This window comes from Scatophagus argus, chromosome 15 (genome assembly GCF_020382885.2).
Source record: "Scatophagus argus isolate fScaArg1 chromosome 15, fScaArg1.pri, whole genome shotgun sequence".
Lineage (NCBI taxonomy): Eukaryota > Metazoa > Chordata > Actinopteri > Scatophagidae > Scatophagus > Scatophagus argus.
This window is the reverse complement of record NC_058507.1, coordinates 16,140,127-16,159,944: the sequence shown is the minus strand read 5'-3', so window position 1 is coordinate 16,159,944 and position 19,818 is coordinate 16,140,127. Positions and strand designations below refer to the sequence as shown.

At 41.0% G+C, this 19,818-nt stretch overlaps 3 protein-coding genes and 1 long non-coding RNA gene across 6 annotated transcripts; all 4 read right to left on the bottom strand.

Annotated features, from left to right (window-relative positions):
- Window positions 1–1,081: 1,081 nt before the first annotated feature.
- LOC124072053 lies at window positions 1,082–3,790 on the bottom strand. The gene is made up of 6 exons (XR_006845443.1): window positions 2,951–3,790; window positions 2,501–2,895; window positions 2,218–2,329; window positions 2,007–2,134; window positions 1,522–1,906; window positions 1,082–1,302 (listed from the first exon to the last, which is right to left on the bottom strand). It is a non-coding gene; the product is annotated as an uncharacterized LOC124072053 (long non-coding RNA).
- A 4,202-nt stretch (window positions 3,791–7,992) lies between these two features.
- Window positions 7,993–10,085, bottom strand: LOC124072050 (C-type lectin lectoxin-Lio2-like). 3 transcript variants are annotated; one of them, XM_046413184.1, is made up of 7 exons: window positions 9,578–10,085; window positions 9,317–9,457; window positions 9,034–9,145; window positions 8,823–8,950; window positions 8,591–8,722; window positions 8,338–8,449; window positions 7,993–8,118 (listed from the first exon to the last, which is right to left on the bottom strand). In XM_046413184.1, the coding sequence occupies exons 3-7, from the start codon at window positions 9,101–9,103 to the stop codon at window positions 8,051–8,053; spliced, it is 510 nt and encodes a 169-aa protein (XP_046269140.1). In that variant the 5' UTR covers window positions 9,104–9,145; window positions 9,317–9,457; window positions 9,578–10,085; the 3' UTR covers window positions 7,993–8,050. The 3 variants fall into 3 exon arrangements, with proteins under 3 accessions (XP_046269140.1, XP_046269139.1, XP_046269138.1); XM_046413183.1 differs by having other exon boundaries at window positions 9,317–9,711; window positions 9,809–10,085; XM_046413182.1 differs by having other exon boundaries at window positions 9,317–10,085.
- A 2,667-nt stretch (window positions 10,086–12,752) lies between these two features.
- On the bottom strand, window positions 12,753–14,420 carry LOC124072463 (lectin-like). Its single transcript, XM_046413914.1, has 6 exons — window positions 14,172–14,420; window positions 13,889–14,000; window positions 13,678–13,805; window positions 13,446–13,577; window positions 13,193–13,304; window positions 12,753–12,973 (listed from the first exon to the last, which is right to left on the bottom strand). The coding sequence occupies exons 2-6, from the start codon at window positions 13,956–13,958 to the stop codon at window positions 12,906–12,908; spliced, it is 510 nt and encodes a 169-aa protein (XP_046269870.1). The 5' UTR covers window positions 13,959–14,000; window positions 14,172–14,420; the 3' UTR covers window positions 12,753–12,905.
- Window positions 14,421–18,271: 3,851 nt separating this feature from the next.
- On the bottom strand, window positions 18,272–19,730 carry LOC124072462 (C-type lectin lectoxin-Lio2-like). The gene is made up of 6 exons (XM_046413913.1): window positions 19,637–19,730; window positions 19,354–19,465; window positions 19,143–19,270; window positions 18,911–19,042; window positions 18,658–18,769; window positions 18,272–18,438 (listed from the first exon to the last, which is right to left on the bottom strand). The coding sequence occupies exons 2-6, from the start codon at window positions 19,421–19,423 to the stop codon at window positions 18,371–18,373; spliced, it is 510 nt and encodes a 169-aa protein (XP_046269869.1). The 5' UTR covers window positions 19,424–19,465; window positions 19,637–19,730; the 3' UTR covers window positions 18,272–18,370.
- Between the last annotated feature and the right edge of the window lie 88 nt (window positions 19,731–19,818).

Sequence of the window (19,818 nt, the reverse complement as noted above, 5' to 3'; positions counted from 1 at the left end):
GGCCAAGCTCTAGACATGTGTTGGTGCAGAGTAACCCAACAAGACCCCCATGAGCGAGCACTTGGCGACAGTGGCACGGAAAAACTTCCTTTTAGAAGGCAGAAACCTCGGAGCAGACCCCGGCTCAACGTGGGCAGCCATCTGCCTTGACCGCTTGGGTTGTGAGAGAGAGAGAGAGAGAGAGAGAGAGAGAGAGAGAGAGAGAGAGGGTGGGGGGGAGTACATGGACAGAGTTGCATAACAATGTACCATTGCTGGAAAAAGTTGTGAGTTCAAGACTCAGGTAACGCAAAAGGAACGTCTTATACCTTCTTGGGAATTGTCCTGTGAAAATTAGAGACATAGCATCAAGGTTTAACGACAATTCTGGTCCAGGCAGTTCTGTTCATGGGCCTGCTGTATTTCTCATTTGGTCCTTCTCCTCCTCATCTTCCTCCTTTGTCATCCTCCACCTCAATGCTTCAGGTTAGAACGCAATAGTATCTTGTACATTGAATCTGGGAACAGGTACTCTTCAGTTGAAGTCCTGAGGGCCCATTGACTTAGAAGTTAGTGTGAGGCTCAGCAAGCATGCAGTAAAGGAAACTGACCTTTTAACACATGTTAGAAAATCGAACGTGAAGTTTTTTAAGACATATAAAATGTATAAGAAATGATAAAAATTGTCGAGACACACATTACAAACACAATTCATTTCATGATGAAAATAAACCAAAAATCGTCAAATGTGGCAAAAAAACAAAAACATGCAAAACTGACGCTATGAGGTAGAAGAAAGAAACGTGTGATGAGGACATGGACACAGGAGCCGACCACATTAGATTCTGTGGCAGAGAAACTGACAGAGAAAGCACTGGGATCAATCAACTTTGTCATGAGAATCACAGACTTATTGCCTTGTTGAGACCATTCTGTTAAAGGTTTTGAGGTGTGTAGATATTAAATGTCCTTAAAAGTGAACTGACAACCATGTATTTTAATCAAATAGATAACTAATTCTAAATCTAGACAACAGAAAACGATAATCACCAACAATCATGTGAGCAGAACACACAAATAAAACAAGAACCATGGACGTGTGTTTTCTGATGCTGATAGTTTATTGGAGTCATTTTTTGTTCTTTTTTCTTAATGCTTAAAACTTGCTGCATGTTTGCAGTGGTTGCCATGAAACAAGCCCAGCTGCAGCACATTTTAAAAGATCATCTTGTCAATCAAACATTACTGATGATGATCACATGTTTTTGGCACACATAAAGGGCCTCTTGGAATTGCAGTTTTCATCGTTCCAACGTCCCCAACCTGGAAAACACAACATGAACACCAGCCGTGTTATTATGTGAATTCAACATTTACGTAAATTAAAACACTCTGTCTGAATCCTCCACTGGTTTAATGACATGAAGTCAGAGTCAAGACTGAATAACCTTTTGTTATTATGTACAGATAAGTCACTCAATTTATTTTCTTCACCCCTTTGATTCATAAACACTCCCACTGCCCCATTTCTTTCTAACTTACTCCCGTAATTCATCTCGACACAGTGCTCCCTGTTAAACCAGTTGTCTGGTTGCCATCTCGCCCATCTGCTGAACCCCATGCGTCCACTTCCATCAACCCAATAAAATCCATGCTAGAAAGAAAAGGTCAGTCAAATGGGAAGAAGAAACAGCATTTTTCTTTCTGTCAGTCATCGTAGTATTTGATTCATCCATCCATCAGCTCTCCACTCACTCATCTTCCTTATGTATGTACAGAGGAATTCAGGACTCACCCCACCTCTCCTGGCTCCAATCCAGAAAACCTGTTTCCTAATAGCAAACCTGAACATGTTACACAGCACTTTGTCATAGTTGTCAAGGTTGTGTATTGACACCAGTTGCCCACCGTCTGCCTTACAACGTTTCTGAAATAAAGAGAAATAAGAAGAAGAATCACATCCATTTCACCACGACTGTCTGAAAGGAATTTGTGTCCCCATTCTCACATATGTGAGTGTGTGTCACCTCTGCATCAGAAAAGGTCAGGAATTGTACGTAGATCTTCATGCATCGCTTGTTATCCAGCCTGTACCAGTCTTTCACGTTGCATTTTACGTCTGGATACTTGCTGTTACAGATTCTAGAAATTGTAGCTTTAAGACAGAAGAAAGTTTGTCATGTTTGGCTTCCTGTTGGGTTCCTCTGTGTAGAACATTAGTGATGGGGTGATTCTTACCAACGTTAGCCTCCGCCATGTGCATCAGAGCCACCAGAAGTAAGATGGCAGAAACCACGAGAGGACGCATGGCTCAGGGGTGATTCTCTCAGCGCTCTACAGCTGGAATGGACTGTGGAAATATCACACAGTTCATCTCTGTTAGAAACAGCATTCAGTGCCAATGTATTGTAGCCTACAGCGAGTCAGGTCTGCATTTTGGTTCAATTTTCTATGCCAAAGAGCTCAAAGAAAACTTCCGCTCAGTTTCCTTACAACATCCGCAGGAACAAGAAGGACTCACCACAGAGGTGCGATTGCGGTTCCTCGTCTTTCCCCGGTCTGAATATCAGTCGCATCTTCTCCACACTTAAATACTCGTGGCTGATGCCTTCAGCGCCTGCTGATTTTACTGTTCACACAATGTCAGAAGAGCGAGGCACACCTGGTAGGGGCAGGGCACCAGACAAACAGTCACATGACACCTTTCAGGGATCCTGCAGCATCTTCAAATAGGTACATACGTGGCTCCGGTCATGAAATACAGTTTTAAGTGTTGTGTTACACAGAATTGGATCATCAGCTCCAGACTGACGTTTGTGCTCATCTTCTTTGTGCAGCTGTGCACAGAAAGCTGCTGCTGTTGCTTCTCACAGCAAGTGAATCATGGTCCTCTTCTGCCACCAAACCACATATTGTCTGTAAAATACATATTCTGAGCTTATCTCTGATCTCATTTTTGTACTTTTGTTACCTTTGTCCTGTAAACATTTTACTTGTTGATGGTTGAAACCAGTGAACATGGTGACATCACTGAAAAGCAAGCAGATGGAGAAAGAGACATGAGCAGTAAGACATTATTACGTCTGACAAGTGTCTACATAAGTAGAGGCCGGCATCTCAGTCACACCGGAGAGGAATGAGCGAGCAAAAACTCACCACACAAGAAGAGAACAAGCGGTGCTGCTTGAACACCAGCATGAGGTCAACTCAATCGCATCTTTCTTTGCCTCAAAACACCAACTTTTCCAACTCAGCCAACCAAAAAAATGTTCTGGTGTTTCCACTCAGGTGGATGGACACACACTTGAAGACTCAAGTCACAACTAACTTTTGTGTTCTAAGCACATTTTAAAAATATTCAATTGTTTTGTTAAATTATTACAGTTTGTGACTGGGTCACAATGGTAGAAAGCCTCAGTCATCTTTGGGATGGACTGAGCTTGGTCGGCAAAGACGAACAACAGGAAGCAGTGGGACATAATTACACTGCAGCAAAATGTTGGACAGAGACAGTCAGGGTAGAAAGTTGGATGTCAAACCACATGACCATCACAGACCAGACCAAACGTCCCGTCTCATGCTTCAAGTCAGCATGTTATTTTCTAATATTTAACCAAAGTGATCAGTTCATGGACACACTGGGCTCCTACGGTACAGAATGAACACAGACATACAAAACTATGATGGGACGTTTGCACTGCTAGTTACAAGTAACTGAAAGTAGCCAATGGATCACATAACAAACCAGAGGAAGCCTTTATGAACTAACCATAACCACATCCAGTGAGGCCTAATGTTGCTCTGCTTTCTACCCATAAGGACAAACTACACCCAGGTGAAAAAGCCACCTGATCCCATCTTGTAAAATAGGATGGTGATAAAAGTCACGTCTTCTGTACTGAAAGAAGCCTTAGGGAAACACTTGTACCATTATTATTAATATTGCAGAACAATTGTTTTGTGTTGAGAGCCAAGATCAACACGTTATTCCACAAAATGACTGTCACGTGTCTCTTCAATTTTGGGTTTCCACATCTTTATTCTTTTAAATATTCAACCAGGGTACGTCTGCATCCTGAAAGATACTTCCATGGCTCAGTTTCACCAAAGTTCAATGGCCTTTATTCTCAGCGTTTCATCAGTTCATAAACTGAAATGTGAATTTAAAAAATTGACTCTGCTTTTACCAAATTTTCTGTCATTAGTTCATTTACAAAATCTTTGATGAGTTTTTTTGCTCATCAAAATAACTCATTTCATTTCAAACATATTCTAGCCTAAGGAAAGGTTTTTCAGACATTGTTGGATTTGTTAAAAGTACACAGTATTTCAAATGAAACATTTATGTGAACAGTCATCAAGAAAAAGCAACCACAAAACAGCAACAAGCACAAAATTCTGAAGATGTCACATACAATAAGTGTTTACATCTCACAAGCATACAGTAACTGCAAAGCAAATATTGCAAGTATGGTGCTAAAGAAATGTGCACTGAGCAGTTTGACTTTGAGTCCTATTATCTCATATTTGTCTTTATACACGGCCCGGTTAAGTATTTGTTGTTATTTTTGACTTTGTCAAACTGAAATTCGTTTTACAGTTTTTTAAAATAAATGCATTAATGTGAATTTCCAGCTTTTGAGTAACTTGAGAAGAAAGAAGAGACTTGGAAGAAAAAAGATACAGAAGCCTTTCAAACAGTTTCAAAGCAGCACTAAAATTATGACTTGTGTTTTGAGTCTCAAAGGCTAATTAGCAAGAATTTATGCTAACTAACAAGCTAGCATTATTACCCAGTTGACAGGGGAGAACTCAAATTTAAAAAACATAAGTAGAAAGAAAACTTAAATTATTGGACCTATTTGATGTAGAGTAAGATGGTAGTTCAGCTGAACTGAGGTCAGTCTTTGCACGGTCAGTGTTCCTCTCTTGTGGTGATGGTTAGGCAGTAGCTTAGCTACTAGCTTCACAAACAAATTCTCACTTTCCAAGGTTTGTCGACACATCTCTCAATAATTAGGTCATCAAGTGCATTTTAATTAAAAGGTGTTACTTGTTTGATATTCAATTCAATGTATTCAATTAAATGTACTTATATAGTGCCAAATCATAACCATTAATCATAAAAGTTGTTTGATGATGCTTTCCGATTAGAGCATGTCTAGGCCAAGCTCTAGACATGTGTTGGTGCAGAGTAACCCAACAAGACCCCCATGAGCGAGCACTTGGCGACAGTGGCACGGAAAAACTTCCTTTTAGAAGGCAGAAACCTCGGAGCAGACCCCGGCTCAACGTGGGCAGCCATCTGCCTTGACCGCTTGGGTTGTGAGAGAGAGAGAGAGAGAGAGAGAGAGAGAGAGAGAGAGAGAGAGAGGGGGGGGGGGAGTACATGGACAGAGTTGCATAACAATGTACCATTGCTGGAAAAAGTTGTGAGTTCAAGACTCAGGTAACGCAAAAGGAACGTCTTATACCTTCTTGGGAATTGTCCTGTGAAAATTAGAGACATAGCATCAAGGTTTAACGACAATTCTGGTCCAGGCAGTTCTGTTCATGGGCCTGCTGTATTTCTCATTTGGTCCTTCTCCTCCTCATCTTCCTCCTTTGTCATCCTCCACCTCAATGCTTCAGGTTAGAACGCAATAGTATCTTGTACATTGAATCTGGGAACAGGTACTCTTCAGTTGAAGTCCTGAGGGCCCATTGACTTAGAAGTTAGTGTGAGGCTCAGCAAGCATGCAGTAAAGGAAACTGACCTTTTAACACATGTTAGAAAATCGAACGTGAAGTTTTTTAAGACATATAAAATGTATAAGAAATGATAAAAATTGTCGAGACACACATTACAAACACAATTCATTTCATGATGAAAATAAACCAAAAATCGTCAAATGTGGCAAAAAAACAAAAACATGCAAAACTGACGCTATGAGGTAGAAGAAAGAAACGTGTGATGAGGACATGGACACAGGAGCCGACCACATTAGATTCTGTGGCAGAGAAACTGACAGAGAAAGCACTGGGATCAATCAACTTTGTCATGAGAATCACAGACTTATTGCCTTGTTGAGACCATTCTGTTAAAGGTTTTGAGGTGTGTAGATATTAAATGTCCTTAAAAGTGAACTGACAACCATGTATTTTAATCAAATAGATAACTAATTCTAAATCTAGACAACAGAAAACATGTTGACTTTTTTCCTCATTATGATCAACGGGCACTTCAGAGGTTCAGCAACAGTCCGCTGCCACCAGATGGCAGTGCAGTCTCTTACATTGAAACAAAAAAACTGGCCCACATTAAATATATTAATTCATCTATTTTTCCCCTAATTTTAAGGTCAGAGTTGACATACCTTACAAAACTGGCAAACTGGTTGCTTTTCAAAAGTGTCAGGGTCTTGGGCATGTGCTTACTAACTGTGCAATGAGAATGATGTACTTGCATGTAAGGTCTGAATTTAGTGCCTTCCTTCCTTCTGTCTGGTGAGCCACATGGGCCATTGGGTTCAGCAGCTCAGTCTGACATCTTCAGAAAACACAAACATACTTGATTACTGATGGTCTGCAGTACATAGTGATGTTGGAGGATGGGGTGAAAAGAAATGCTCCTCAGAAGCAAATGTGAGAGAACAAAGGATGTAAATATTAATAACCAATGCAGCAATTATACCATTAGAGTAAATTCTGATCATTATAACATGTACGTTGACTGACAGGGTTTTGTTTTTAATCAATTGTGCTCACCGGTGGCAGCGTACAATGACCGTCGTAACCGTCAGTTATTAGAACGAAATTCTTGAAATTATACTCACTTGTACAGTTAACAGTGTAAGGTTCCCCCTATGGAGAGGAAACAAAAAGACAAAACAATGAGATCATTAGTGTGTGGAGGTTGGAGGAAAGACATTTTCAAATGAATATCTTCAGCTCCATAGTTTGACAAGTTTATCCAGAGTGCCATTATCGATGCCATTATCCAATTTGTTAGCTGTTTGTAGTAATATTTTTGCACATAAAATGTGTAAGGAGAGGAAATAATATTTTGCCAGCAGAATCAGCCTGTCAGCTAATGACAGTCGTAGGGAATTCCCTTACTGTGTGTAAGAGCCCTCCCCTCCTATTTGCTCATGTCAGAGGAAACTTAAAACTTTGTTAAATTTCCGACAAAAAGCTGCAGGCTCTCGCATGATGGTACAAGATGTGAGTAACAGGAAACTGATGATGAAATGTAACTGTTTGTTTGATTGTTATAGAAATGGCATGAAGCCAACCTGAAAGTTTTAGACTTTAGACAGCATCATCATTCTGTTTCCTCAGGAATTTGAGAGCTCTCCAGGAGTTTCCCTCTGGTGGGGAAACCGGTGACACTTCAGTGAGCTGTCTTTGTGCTGCCTGGGCAAAAGATGAATGAAGTAAATCTGCCTATGAGTATTTACTCCATTATTCTGCAGTTCACCTCAATTCATATCCATTGGTGAATTGGAAACATCTTCCCGATGCTCGTCTTGTCTTACTTCAAACACCACAAATAACCAGAAGGATGAACAAAGTTTGTTTGCACACAATGGTAAAACATGGGCATAAACACATCATCACTGAAAGGTCTTTCATATATTTTAATTTTTGAGTTAGTCAGGCGCCGTATTGAAAAGAAAGCTGGAAAACTTTTGGAAAGAATAGGAACCTGTATCTAACCAACACCCACATGGAGAACCCTCATTAAACGGTCATCATTTACAAAACATGCTGCAGCATCAGTCTGCATTATGTCTCTACAGATTCATATTTTAATAGTTTGTGTTTTGCATTGATGTGATGACATCAGTACAGATGGATTCTTTTTGAGTACCTCCACAATGGCACCAACAATCATGTGAGCAGAACACACAAATAAAACAAGAACCATGGACGTGTGTTTTCTGATGCTGATAGTTTATTGGAGTCATTTTTTGTTCTTTTTTCTTAATGCTTAAAACTTGCTGCATGTTTGCAGTGGTTACCATGAAACAAACCCAGCTGCAGCACATTTTAAAAGATCACCTTGTCAATCAAACATTACTGATGATGATCACATGTTTTTGGCACACATAAAGGGCCTCTTGGAATTGCAGTTTTCATCGTTCCAACGTCCCCAACCTGGAAAACACAACATGAACACCAGCCGTGTTATTATGTGAATTCAACATTTACGTAAATTAAAACACTCTGTCTGAATCCTCCACTGGTTTAATGACATGAAGTCAGAGTCAAGACTGAATAACCTTTTGTTGTTATGTACAGATAAGTTACGCCATTTATTTTCTTCACCCCTTTGATTCATAAACACTCCCACTGCCCCATTTCTTTCTAACTTACTCCCGTAATTCATCTCGACACAGTGCTCCCTGAAAAACCAGTTGTCTGGTTGGCGTGACGCCCATCTGCTGAACCCCATGCGTCCACTTCCATCAACCCAATAAAAGCCATGCTAGAAAGAAAAGGTCAGTCAAATGGGAAGAAGAAACAGCATTTTTCTTTCTGTCAGTCATCACAGTATTTGATTCATCCATCCATCAGCTCTCCACTCACTCATCTTCCTTATGTATGTACAGAGGAATTCAGGACTCACCCCACCTCTCCTGGCTCCAATCCAGAAAACCTGTTTCCTAATAGCAAACCTGAACATGTTACACAGCACTTTGTCATAGTTGTCAAGGTTGTGTATTGACACCAGTTGCCCACCGTCTGCCTTACAACGTTTCTGAAATAAAGAGAAATAAGAAGAAGAATCACATCCATTTCACCACGACTGTCTGAAAGGAATTTGTGTCCCCATTCTCACATATGTGAGTGTGTGTCACCTCTGCATCAGAAAAGGTCAGGCGTTCTACGTAGATCTTCATGCATCGCTTGTTATCCAGCCTGTACCAGTCTTTCACATTGCATTTTACGTCTGGATACTTGCTGTTACAGATTCTAGAAATTGTAGCTTTAAGACAGAAGAAAGTTTGTCATGTTTGGCTTCCTGTTGGGTTCCTCTGTGTAGAACATTAGTGATGGGGTGATTCTTACCAACGTTAGCCTCCGCCATGTGCATCAGAGCCACCAGAAGTAAGATGGCAGAAACCACGAGAGGACGCATGGCTCAGGGGTGATTCTCTCAGCGCTCTACAGCTGGAATGGACTGTGGAAATATCACACAGTTCATCTCTGTTAGAAACAGCATTCAGTGCCAATATATTGTAGCCTACAGCGAGTCAGGTCTGCATTTTGGTTCAATTTTCTATGCCAAAGAGCTCAAAGAAAACTTCCGCTCAGTTTCCTTACAACATCCACAGGAACAAGAAGGACTCACCACAGAGGTGCGATTGCGGTTCCTCGTCTTTCCCCGGTCTGAATATCAGTCGCATCTTCTCCACACTTAAATACTCGTGGCTGATGCCTTCAGCGCCTGCTGATTTTAATGTTCACACAATGTCAGAAGAGCGAGGCACACCTGGTAGGGGCAGGGCACCAGACAAACAGTCACATGACACCTTTCAGGGATCCTGCAGCATCTTCAAATAGGTACATACGTGGCTCCGGTCATGAAATACAGTTTTAAGTGTTGTGTTACACAGAATTGGATCATCAGCTCCAGACTGACGTTTGTGCTCATCTTCTTTGTGCAGCTGTGCACAGAAAGCTGCTGCTGTTGCTTCTCACAGCAAGTGAATCATGGTCCTCTTCTGCCACCAAACCACATATTGTCTGTAAAATACATATTCTGAGCTTGAGAAACCAATTTTCAAGGCTTGTCGTGCTTTAGTACAACTTATCTCTGATCTCATTTTTGTACTTTTGTTACCTTTGTCCTGTAAACATTTTACTTGTTGATGGTTGAAACCAGTGAACATGGTGACATCACTGAAAAGCAAGCAGATGGAGAAAGAGACATGAGCAGTAAGACATTATTACGTCTGACAAGTGTCTACATAAGTAGAGGCCGGCATCTCAGTCACACCGGAGAGGAATGAGCGAGCAAAAACTCACCACACAAGAAGAGAACAAGCGGTGCTGCTTGAACACCAGCATGAGGTCAACTCAATCGCATCTTTCTTTGCCTCAAAACACCAACTTTTCCAGCTCAGCCAACCAAAAAAATGTTCCGCAGGTGGATGGACACACACTTGAAGACTCAAGTCACAACTAACTTTTGTGTTCTAAGCACATTTTAAAAATATACAATTGTTTTGTTAAATTATTACAGTTTGTGACTGGGTCACAATGGTAGAAAGCCTCAGTCATCTTTGGGATGGACTGAGCTTGGTCGGCAAAGACGAACAACAGGAAGCAGTGGGACATAATTACACTGCAGCAAAATGTTGGACAGAGACAGTCAGGGTAGAAAGTTGGATGTCAAACCACATGACCATCACAGACCAGACCAAACGTCCTGTCTCATGCTTCAAGTCAGCATGTTATTTTCTAATATTTAACCAAAGTGATCAGTTCATGGACACACTGGGCTCCTACGGTACAGAATGAACACAGACATACAAAACTATGATGGGAAGCTTGCACTGCTAGTTACAAGTAACTGAAAAGTAGCCAATGGATCACATAACAAACCAGAGGAAGCCTTTATGAACTAACCATAACCACATCCAGTTAGGCCTAATGTTGCTCTGCTTTCTACCCATAAGGACAAACTACACCCAGGTGAAAAAGCCACCTGATCCCCTCTTGTAAAAAAGGATGGTGATAAAAGTCACGTCTTCTGTACTGAAAGAAGCCTTAGGGAAACACTTGTACCATTATTATTAATATTGCAGAACAATTGTTTTGTGTTGAGAGCCAAGATCAACACGTTATTCCACTAAAAGACTGTCACGTGTCTCTTCAATTTTGGGTTTCCACATCTTTATTCTTTTAAATATTCAACCAGGGTACGTCTGCATCCTGAAAGATACTTCCATGGCTCAGTTTCACCAAAGTTCAATGGCCTTTATTCTCAGCGTTTCATCAGTTCATAAACTGAAATGTGAATTTAAAAAATTGACTCTGCTTTTACCAAATTTTCTGTCATTAGTTCATTTACAAAATCTTTGATGAGTTTTTTTCGCTCATCAAAATAACTCATTTCATTTCAAACATATTCTAGCCTGAGGAAAGGTTTTTCAGACATTGTTGGATTTGTTAAAAGTACACAGTATTTCAAATGAAACATTTATGTGAACAGTCATCAAGAAAAAGCAACCACAAAACAGCAACAAGCACAAAATTCTGAAGATGTCACATACAATAAGTGTTTACATCTCACAAGCATACAGTAACTGCAAAGCAAACATTGCAAGTATGGTGCTAAAGAAATGTGCACTGAGCAGTTTGACTTTGAGTCCTATTATCTCATATTTGTCTTTATACACGGCCCGGTTAAGTATTTGTTGTTATTTTTGACTTTGTCAAACTGAAATTCGTTTTACAGTTTTTTAAAATAAATGCATTAATGTGAATTTCCAGCTTTTGAGTAACTTGAGAAGAAAGAAGAGACTTGGAAGAAAAAAGATTCAGAAGCCTTTCAAACAGTTTCAAAGCAGCACTAAAATTATGACTTGTGTTTTGATTCTCAAAGGCTAATTAGCAAGCATTAATGCTAACTAACAAGCTAGCATTATTACCCAGTAGACAGGGGAGAACTCAAATTTAAAAAACATAAGTAGAAAGAAAACTTAAATTATTGGACCTATTTGATGTAGAGTAAGATGGTAGTTCAGCTGAACTGAGGTCAGTCTTTGCACGGTCAGTGTTCCTCTCTTGTGGTGATGGTTAGGCAGTAGCTTAGCTACTAGCTTCACAAACAAATTCTCACTTTCCAAGGTTTGTCGACACATCTCTCAATAATTAGGTCATCAAGTGCATTTTAATTAAAAGGTGTTACTTGTTTAATATTCAATTCAATGTATTCAACGAAATGTACTTATATAGTGCCAAATCATAACCATTAATCATAAAAGTTGTTTGATGATGCTTTCCGATTAGAGCATGTCTAGGCCAAGCTCTAGACATGTGTTGGTGCAGAGTAACCCAACAAGACCCCCATGAGCGAGCACTTGGCGACAGTGGCACGGAAAAACTTCCTTTTAGAAGGCAGAAACCTCGGAGCAGACCCCGGCTCAACGTGGGCAGCCATCTGCCTTGACCGCTTGGGTTGTGAGAGAGAGAGAGAGAGAGAGAGAGAGGGTGGGGGGGGGAGTACATGGACAGAGTTGCATAACAATGTACCATTGCTGGAAAAAGTTGTGAGTTCAAGACTCAGGTAACGCAAAAGGAACGTCTTATACCTTCTTGGGAATTGACAAGACATATAAAATGTATAAGAAATGATAAAAATTGTCGAGACACACATTACAAACACAATTCATTTCATGATGAAAATAAACCAAAAATCGTCAAATGTGGCAGAAAAACAAAAACATGCAAAACTGACGCTATGAGGTAGAAGAAAGAAACGTGTGATGAGGACATGGACACAGGAGCCGACCACATTAGATTCTGTGGCAGAGAAACTGACAGAGAAAGCACTGGGATCAATCAACTTTGTCATGAGAATCACAGACTTATTGCCTTGTTGAGACCATTCTGTTAAAGGTTTTGAGGTGTGTAGATATTAAATGTCCTTAAAAGTGAACTGACAACCATGTATTTTAATCAAATAGATAACTAATTCTAAATCTAGACAACAGAAAACGATAATCACCAACAATCACGTGAGCAGAACACACAAATAAAACAAGAACCATGGACGTGTGTTTTCTGATGCTGATAGTTTATTGGAGTCATTTTTTGTTCTTTTTTCTTAATGCTTAAAACTTGCTGCATGTTTGCAGTGGTTGCCATGAAACAAGCCCAGCTGCAGCACATTTTAAAAGATCATCTTGTCAATCAAACATTACTGATGATGATCACATGTTTTTGGCACACATAAAGGGCCTCTTGGAATTGCAGTTTTCATCGTTCCAACGTCCCCAACCTGGAAAACACAACATGAACACCAGCCGTGTCATTATGTGAATTCAACATTTACGTAAATTAAAACACTCTGTCTGAATCCTCCACTGGTTTAATGACATGAAGTCAGAGTCAAGACTGAATAACCTTTTGTTATTATGTACAGATAAGTCACTCAATTTATTTTCTTCACCCCTTTGATTCATAAACACTCCCACTGCCCCATTTCTTTCTAACTTACTCCCGTAATTCATCTCGACACAGTGCTCCCTGTTAAACCAGTTGTCTGGTTGCCATCTCGCCCATCTGCTGAACCCCATGCGTCCACTTCCATCAACCCAATAAAAGCCATGCTAGAAAGAAAAGGTCAGTCAAATGGGAAGAAGAAACAGCATTTTTCTTTCTGTCAGTCATCGCAGTATTTGATTCATCCATCCATCAGCTCTCCACTCACTCATCCTCCTTATGTATGTACAGAGGAATTCAGGACTCACCCCACCTCTCCTGGCTCCAATCCAGAAAACCTGTTTCCTAATAGCAAACCTGAACATGTTACACAGCACTTTGTCATAGTTGTCAAGGTTGTGTATTGACACCAGTTGCCCACCGTCTGCCTTACAACGTTTCTGAAATAAAGAGAAATAAGAAGAAGAATCACATCCATTTCACCACGACTGTCTGAAAGGAATTTGTGTCCCCATTCTCACATATGTGAGTGTGTGTCACCTCTGCATCAGAAAAGGTCAGGCGTTCTACGTAGATCTTCATGCATCGCTTGTTATCCAGCCTGTACCAGTCTTTCACGTTGCATTTTACGTCTGGATACTTGCTGTTACAGATTCTAGAAATTGTAGCTTTAAGACAGAAGAAAGTTTGTCATGTTTGGCTTCCTGTTGGGTTCCTCTGTGTAGAACATTAGTGATGGGGTGATTCTTACCAACGTTAGCCTCCGCCATGTGCATCAGAGCCACCAGAAGTAAGATGGCAGAAACCACGAGAGGACGCATGGCTCAGGGGTGATTCTCTCAGCGCTCTACAGCTGGAATGGACTGTGGAAATATCACACAGTTCATCTCTGTTAGAAACAGCATTCAGTGCCAATGTATTGTAGCCTACAGCGAGTCAGGTCTGCATTTTGGTTCAATTTTCTATGCCAAAGAGCTCAAAGAAAACTTCCGCTCAGTTTCCTTACAACATCCGCAGGAACAAGAAGGACTCACCACAGAGGTGCGATTGCGGTTCCTCGTCTTTCCCCGGTCTGAATATCAGTCACATCTTCTCCACACTTAAATACTCGTGGCTGATGCCTTCAGCGCCTGCTGATTTTACTGTTCACACAATGTCAGAAGAGCGAGGCACACCTGGTAGGGGCAGGGCACCAGACAAACAGTCACATGACACCTTTCAGGGATCCTGCAGCATCTTCAAATAGGTACATACGTGGCTCCGGTCATGAAATACAGTTTTAAGTGTTGTGTTACATAGAATTGGATCATCAGCTCCAGACTGACGTTTGTGCTCATCATCTTTGTGCAGCTGTGCACAGAAAGCTGCTGCTGTTGCTTCTCACAGCAAGTGAATCATGGTCCTCTTCTGCCACCAAACCACATATTGTCTGTAAAATACATATTCTGAGCTTGAGAAACCAATTTTCAAGGCTTGTCGTGCTTTAGTACAACTTATCTCTGATCTCATTTTTGTACTTTTGTTACCTTTGTCCTGTAAACATTTTACTTGTTGATGGTTGAAACCAGTGAACATGGTGACATCACTGAAAAGCAAGCAGATGGAGAAAGAGACATGAGCAGTAAGACATTATTACGTCTGACAAGTGTCTACATAAGTAGAGGCCGGCATCTCAGTCACACCGGAGAGGAATGAGCGAGCAAAAACTCACCACACAAGAAGAGAACAAGCGGTGCTGCTTGAACACCAGCATGAGGTCAACTCAATCGCATCTTTCTTTGCCTCAAAACACCAACTTTTCCAACTCAGCCAACCAAAAAAATGTTCTGGTGTTTCCACTCAGGTGGATGGACACACACTTGAAGACTCAAGTCACAACTAACTTTTGTGTTCTAAGCACATTTTAAAAATATTCAATTGTTTTGTTAAATTATTACAGTTTGTACATCCATCCATCCATCCATCCATCTTCTTCCGCTTTATCCGGGACCGGGTCGCGGGGGCAGCAGCTTGAGCAGGGATACCCAGACTTCCCTCTCCCCAGACACTTCCTCCAGCTCTTCCGGGTGGACCCCAAGGCGTTCCCAGGCCAGCTGAGTGACATAGTCCCTCCAGCGTGTCCTGGGTCTTCCTCGGGGCCTCCTCCCGGTGTGGCATGCCCGGAACACCTCCCCAGGAAGGCGTCCAGGGGACATTCGGGACAAATGCCCGAGCCACCTCAACTGGCTCCTTTCGATGTGGAGGAGCAGCGGCTCTACTCCGAGCTCCTCCCGGGTGACAGAGCTCCTCACCCTAAGAGCTCCTCACCCAGTTTGTACACTGCAGCAAAAAGTTGGACAGAGACAGTCAGGGTAGAAAGTTGGATGTCAAACCACATGACCATCACAGACCAGACCAAACGTCCCGTCTCATGCTTCAAGTCAGCATGTTATTTTCTAATATTTAACCAAAGTGATCAGTTCATTGACACACTGGGCTCCTACGGTACAGAATGAACACAGACATACAAAACTATGATGGGAAGCTTGCACTGCTAGTTACAAGTAACTGAAAGTAGCCAATGGATCACATAACAAACCAGAGGAAGCCTTTATGAACTAACCATAACCACATCCAGTGAGGCCTAATGTTGCTCTGCTTTCTACCCATAAGGACAAACTACACCCAGGTGAAAAAGCCACCTGATCCCATCTTGTAAAAAAGGATGGTGATAAAAGTCACGTCTTCTGTACTGAAAGAAGCCTTAGGGAAACACTTGTACCATTATTATTAATATTGCAGAACAATTGTTTTGTGTTGAGAGCCAAGATCAACACATTATTCCACAAAATGACTGTCACGTGTCTCTTCAATTTTGGGTTTCCACATCTTTATTCTTTTAAATATTCAACCAGGGTACGTCTGCATCCTGAAAGATACTTCCATGGCTCAGTTTCACCAAAGTTCAATGGCCTTTATTCTCAGCGTTTCATCAGTTCATAAACTGAAATGTGAATTTAAAAAATTGACTCTGCTTTTACCAAATTTTCTGTCATTAGTTCATTTACAAAATCTTTGATGAGTTTTTTCGCTCATCAAAATAACTCATTTCATTTCAAACATATTCTAGCCTGAGGAAAGGTTTTTCAGACATTGTTGGATTTGTTAAAAGTACACAGTATTTCAAATGAAACATTTATGTGAACAGTCATCAAGAAAAAGCAACCACAAAACAGCAACAAGCACAAAATTCTGAAGATGTCACATACAATAAGTGTTTACATCTCACAAGCATACAGTAACTGCAAAGCAAATATTGCAAGTATGGTGCTAAAGAAATGTGCACTGAGCAGTTTGACTTTGAGTCCTATTATCTCATATTTGTCTTTATACACGGCCCGGTTAAGTATTTGTTGTTATTTTTGACTTTGTCAAACTGAAATTCGTTTTACAGTTTTTTAAAATAAATGCATTAATGTGAATTTCCAGCTTTTGAGTAACTTGAGAAGAAAGAAGAGACTTGGAAGAAAAAAGATACAGAAGCCTTTCAAACAGTTTCAAAGCAGCACTAAAATTATGACTTGTGTTTTGAGTCTCAAAGGCTAATTAGCAAGCATTAATGCTAACTAACAAGCTAGCATTATTACCCAGTAGACAGGGGAGAACTCAAATTTAAAAAACATAAGTAGAAAGAAAACTTAAATTATTGGACCTATTTGATGTAGAGTAAGATGGTAGTTCAGCTGAACTGAGGTCAGTCTTTGCACGGTCAGTGTTCCTCTCTTGTGGTGATGGTTAGGCAGTAGCTTAGCTACTAGCTTCACAAACAAATTCTCACTTTCCAAGGTTTGTCGACACATCTCTCAATAATTAGGTCATCAAGTGCATTTTAATTAAAAGGTGTTACTTGTTTAATATTCAATTCAATGTATTCAACGAAATGTACTTATATAGTGCCAAATCATAACCATTAATCATAAAAGTTGTTTGATGATGCTTTCCGATTAGAGCATGTCTAGGCCAAGCTCTAGACATGTGTTGGTGCAGAGTAACCCAACAAGACCCCCATGAGCGAGCACTTGGCGACAGTGGCACGGAAAAACTTCCTTTTAGAAGGCAGAAACCTCGGAGCAGACCCCGGCTCAACGTGGGCAGCCATCTGCCTTGACCGCTTGGGTTGTGAGAGAGAGAGAGAGAGAGAGAGAGAGAGAGAGAGAGAGAGGGGGGGTGGGGGGGGAGTACATGGACAGAGTTGCATAACAATGTACCATTGCTGGAAAAAGTTGTGAGTTCAAGACTCAGGTAACGCAAAAGGAACGTCTTATACCTTCTTGGGAATTGTCCTGTGAAAATTAGAGACATAGCATCAAGGTTTAACGACAATTCTGGTCCAGGCAGTTCTGTTCATGGGCCTGCTGTATTTCTCATTTGGTCCTTCTCCTCCTCATCTTCCTCCTTTGTCATCCTCCACCTCAATGCTTCAGGTTAGAACGCAATAGTATCTTGTACATTGAATCTGGGAACAGGTACTCTTCAGTTGAAGTGCTGAGGGCCCATTGACTTAGAAGTTAGTGTGAGGCTCAGCAAGCATGCAGTAAAGGAAACTGACCTTTTAACACATGTTAGAAAATCGAAAGTGAAGTTTTTTAAGACATATAAAATGTATAAGAAATGATAAAAATTGTCGAGACACACATTACAAACACAATTCATTTCATGATGAAAATAAACCAAAAATCGTCAAATGTGGCAGAAAAACAAAAACATGCAAAACTGACGCTATGAGGTAGAAGAAAGAAACGTGTGATGAGGACATGGACACAGGAGCCGACCACATTAGATTCTGTGGCAGAGAAACTGACAGAGAAAGCACTGGGATCAATCAACTTTGTCATGAGAATCACAGACTTATTGCCTTGTTGAGACCATTCTGTTAAAGGTTTTGAGGTGTGTAGATATTAAATGTCCTTAAAAGTGAACTAACAACCATGTATTTTAATCAAATAGATAACTAATTCTAAATCTAGACAACAGAAAACGATAATCACCAACAATCATGTGAGCAGAACACACAAATAAAACAAGAACCATGGACGTGTGTTTTCTGATGCTGATAGTTTATTGGAGTCATTTTTTTGTTCTTTTTTCTTAATGCTTAAAACTTGCTGCATGTTTGCAGTGGTTACCATGAAACAAGCCCAGCTGCAGCACATTTTAAAAGATCATCTTGTCAATCGAACATTACTGATGATGATCACATGTTTTTGGCACACATAAAGGGCCTCTTGGAATAGCAGTTTTCATCGTTCCAACGTCCCCAACCTGGAAAACACAACATGAACACCAGCCGTGTCATTATGTGAATTCAACATTTACGTAAATTAAAACACTCTGTCTGAATCCTCCACTGGTTTAATGACATGAAGTCAGAGTCAAGACTGAATAACCTTTTGTTGTTATGTACAGATAAGTTACGCCATTTATTTTCTTCACCCCTTTGATTCATAAACACTCCCACTGCCCCATTTCTTTCTAACTTACTCCCGTAATTCATCTCGACACAGTGCTCCCTGAAAAACCAGTTGTCTGGTTGGCGTGACGCCCATCTGCTGAACCCCATGCGTCCACTTCCATCAACCCAATAAAAGCCATGCTAGAAAGAAAAGGTCAGTCAAATGGGAAGAAGAAACAGCATTTTTCTTTCTGTCAGTCATCACAGTATTTGATTCATCCGTCCATCAGCTCTCCACTCACTCATCTTCCTTATGTATGTACAGAGGAATTCAGGACTCACCCGACCTCTCCTGGCTCCAATCCAGAAAACCTGTTTCCTAATAGCAAACCTGAACATGTTACACAGCACTCTGTCATAGTTGTCAAGGTTGTGTATTGACACCAGTTGCCCACCGTCTGCCTTACAACGTTTCTGAAATAAAGAGAAATAAGAAGAAGAATCACATCCATTTCACCACGACTGTCTGAAAGGAATTTGTGTCCCCATTCTCACATATGTGAGTGTGTGTCACCTCTGCATCAGAAAAGGTCAGGAATTGTACGTAGATCTTCATGCATCGCTTGTTATCCAGCCTGTACCAGTCTTTCACATTGCATTTTACGTCTGGATACTTGCTGTTACAGATTCTAGAAATTGTAGCTTTAAGACAGAAGAAAGTTTGTCATGTTTGGCTTCCTGTTGGGTTCCTCTGTGTAGAACATTAGTGATGGGGTGATTCTTACCAACGTTAGCCTCCGCCATGTGCATCAGAGCCACCAGAAGTAAGATGGCAGAAACCACGAGAGGACGCATGGCTCAGGGGTGATTCTCTCAGCGCTCTACAGCTGGAATGGACTGTGGAAATATCACACAGTTCATCTCTGTTAGAAACAGCATTCAGTGCCAATGTACTGTAGCCTACAGCGAGTCAGGTCTGCATTTTGGTTCAATTTTCTATGCCAAAGAGCTCAAAGAAAACTTCCGCTCAGTTTCCTTACAACATCCGCAGGAACAAGAAGGACTCACCACAGAGGTTCGATTGCGGTTCCTCGTCTTTCCCCGGTCTGAATATCAGTCGCATCTTCTCCACACTTAAATACTCGTGGCTGATGCCCTCAGCACCGTCCGATTTTAATGTTCACACAATGTCAGAAGAGCGAGGCACACCTGGTAGGGGCAGGGCACCAGACAAACAGTCACATGACACC